We start from the raw sequence: 3337 nt of genomic DNA on the forward strand, positions 1-3337 counted from the left end.
AGACTATTTTGCTGGTATGTAGTTTTATAGTTCTTTACCATCCTTTTGAATTGTTTCTTTTACCACTAGATAATAACCCCTTTAGTCCTAATAATTCCTTTTTTTCCTTATGGTCTAGCTTGTTTAATGTCAATACTACTACAGCAGTTTTCTTTGGATTAAGATTTGTCTTTTCCATTCCTTTCCTAACTCTTTTGTATTTTGGGTGTGAATCTTGTAAAAATTATGTAGCTGGATTTTATTTTAAATTCTAAGCAGTCTGTTTTCATTTTAACAGATACATTCAATCTATTTATATATAATGGGATCAACATGCTGACACATTTTTATCTTCTTACTTTGTGTTTTATATTTATTCTGCTTCTATTTTGATCCTTTTTCTGCCCTGTACTAGGTTGATATATTATTTTTATTTACCCTCTAATATTTGAAATTGTACATTCTGTTTTTCTCTTCTTTAAATGGTTATCCTTAAAATTGTAGGATACATACTTTACTTATCAAAATCTAAAGTTAATCAGTATGTCTACCATTCTTTAGTACAATACAAATTCTTAAACTGCTTTAAATCTATTTACCTACCTTGTTTTAAACCACCCAAATTTAGTCGTTATGGTTATAATTATTATTTGACACAGTTTATTTAGATTTGTTCACGTGCATTATCTTGTTTTCTAGGGCCTCTGACATCCTACCCTCACCTCTTCCATTCAATTTCCTTCCTACTGAGAGATTCTTGTTAGGATCTGAGAGTAATAAATTCTCTTTGTATGAAAACATCTCTATTTTACTCTTTTTTTAAAAATAAAATACTTTGAGTATAGAATTGAGGTGGACAATAATTTTCCCTTAGCTCTCTGCAGTTTTCATTCCATAGTTGCGAGCGAGAAGTCTGCTGTTGGTTTAATTGTCATTATTTTCTACCAGCCTCTCTTTTGTCTCAGGTGGTTTTAAGACTTCATCTATGGTGTTTTGCGGTTTTATTATAAGCCATCCTGGTGTGTGTGTATTTTTATTTTTCCTGCTTGCGACTTGGCAGATTTTCTTCATGTTTTTCTTTAATTCAGGGATATTCTCATCACATTCTGTTTAAACATTGCTTTTTCCATGTGTGTGCGTGTGTGTGTGTGGGATGTACTTTCATTGTGGACTTTCTATTAGACCTATTCTGTCCTCTTTAAATTTTTAAAAAAATTTTTCTATTGTCCCTTATTCTCAGAGGTACTAATTCTCACTTCTCCTGTTTGCTGATGCTTGCTTACAGTGGTTTTTCTTGTTTTTGTTTTGTTTTGTTTGACTGGTAAAGGGATTGCAACCCTCGGCACAGTGTTGTCTGCACCACACTCAGCCAGGTTGTCTGCACCACACTCAGCCAGCGAGCGCACCAGCCATCCCTATATAGGATCCAAACCCACAGCCTTGGCACTACCAGTGCCGCACTCTCCCGAGTGAGCCATGGGGCTGGCCCTACAGTGGCTTTTTTCACTGTGTGGTTTGTAATTTTGATTTGGCACTACCAGTGCCGCACTCTCCTGAGTGAGCCATGGGGCTGGCCCTACAGTGGCTTTTTTCACTGTGTGGTTTGTAATTTTGATTTTGGGCTCATCTTAATATTTTCATTATTACTTTTTTTTATATAGGCATGTCACAATTTGGGCTGTAGAAATATACCTACGGAATAATTTTGGATCAGCTTCAACCTGGGCCCATGGGGATTTCACTGATTAGCAACCAGTTTTGAGGTCAATGTCTTGACTAGGAATTCCATTGCTGGTATTCCTATGCTGGTATTAAAAATATGGACATGGGCCCAGATCATCCCCCCCCACACACACACACATGAGGCTGGCTGGGGTTTCAATTTCTCTCTGTTTTATAAAATCTTTTTTCAGTCCACGACACCTGGCAGACAATTCTCTTTCTTGCCCCTTCCCTGGCCCAGAAGAGTTCTTTATGTCTCTTTTGCACAGAGAAAGCAGCTCTCCTGGGGATCCAGCTTTTGGGGGATTCTCAGTTGCAGGCACCCACCTCTCTTGTTCAAACCCAGGCACCTGGCAGGCCCTCTCTCGGGCTCCTGAATAGTCCTTTGGGGTCTTAACGGCTCCAACTCACTAGTCAATGCTCTAGGCTAACTTCTCATCTTTGTTTCTGCCTCCTGAGGATTTCTCTGACTCTTTTTTAAGTTTGACCAGGTATTAATACAAATTCTCATATGCTTATATTTTATCCAGGATTTCTCTGTGTTTTTTAGGGGGCTGGAGGAACTGTAGCAGCTCATTCCACGGTGTTCCTGGGAGACTGAAGGTATTAGTTTGTGAGTGCCAAGTGCCAAACTTGTGATTAGGAAAAGTGTTGGCATAATGCAGAAGGAGAAAAAAATCACTGCAGACAATAGAACAGCTACTTGGCAATTGTTCTCTGATAAATGAAAAGCTTGCCTCTGAAGTCATTCATTTTAAAGCAATATCCATGGCTCATTAAAACAAGTGACTTCCCGGTCCTCAGAGGGCAGCGTCCCCTGGGGCCTAAGGAGAGAATATGGGCATGTGACTCTGCTCAGAACAAAACAGCTACAAAGGCTAAGGACAGATTCGACAGCACAGTATTGTGGTGATACAAATGTGCAGGAATTACCGTGTAATTTCGAGTGAGGGAGACATCGGTACCGTCTTGCAGATAGTGGGTTTCTGTGAAACCGCTGGCAATGAGACCTCTGTGGAAAAAGAAAAACATAAGGATGAGCACAGAATCGCTTTGATACGGTGCTTGTGAATGTCTAGGTCACAGGGCAGCAGGGGTCTGACTCCTTCCTTATTTTACATCCCATGGGGCTCCCAAAGGGTCTTCAACCTGCTCAGGTTATGCAGGGAAAATTAGGAAGAGACCCAGACGGTTGAGAGCCAGACACGTGTACTTTGCACTACAGACCACATGCTACCCGTGGAGCTCCCCACCTCATTGCTCCAAAGCAAACACCTGAGTACACACACTTGCACACGCACTTGTGCATGTGTGCACACCCTCTTGTATGGATGATACAGGTGGATTTCGGAGGTGGGAAAATCACCTGCCTGGAAGTCACAAGGCTCCAGTGACTAAATGGCTAAGTCACCTGCTGGGAAAATAATTTTGGACCCACAGTACTGCCCCTGCTGGTTCTCCTGCAGGGAAGAGAACCAGTTGTCAATACTGAAATGTTACGGAAGAGATTAGAATAAGGATGAAACGTTAAAAGCAGCAATGTATGTATGTCATGAGGAAAAATGATTTTGTTTTTTTTTTTGGCTCCTGCAACATCATTTATTTTTTTTAATTTAATTTAATTTAATTTTGTCGA

General features: G+C 40.1%; 1 protein-coding gene across 1 annotated transcript in view; it reads right to left on the reverse strand.

Moving 5' to 3' along the window:
* The window catches only part of ADAM12 (ADAM metallopeptidase domain 12), a gene marked incomplete at its 3' end in the record, with an annotated part of 93207 nt that extends 90248 nt beyond the window's left edge, over nucleotides 1-2959 (reverse strand). Inside the window, exons 1-2 of the mRNA XM_008589075.1 lie at nucleotides 2955-2959; nucleotides 2635-2713 (exon numbers count right to left, since the gene is read on the reverse strand). Coding sequence (XP_008587297.1) covers nucleotides 2635-2713; nucleotides 2955-2959 — 84 coding nt within the window. The remainder of the gene's footprint in view (nucleotides 1-2634; nucleotides 2714-2954) is intronic.
* Nucleotides 2960-3337: the final 378 nt, after the last annotated feature.

The sequence above is a fragment of the Galeopterus variegatus genome, unplaced genomic scaffold, assembly GCF_000696425.1.
Source record: "Galeopterus variegatus unplaced genomic scaffold, G_variegatus-3.0.2 Scaffold5185, whole genome shotgun sequence".
NCBI lineage: Eukaryota > Metazoa > Chordata > Mammalia > Dermoptera > Cynocephalidae > Galeopterus > Galeopterus variegatus.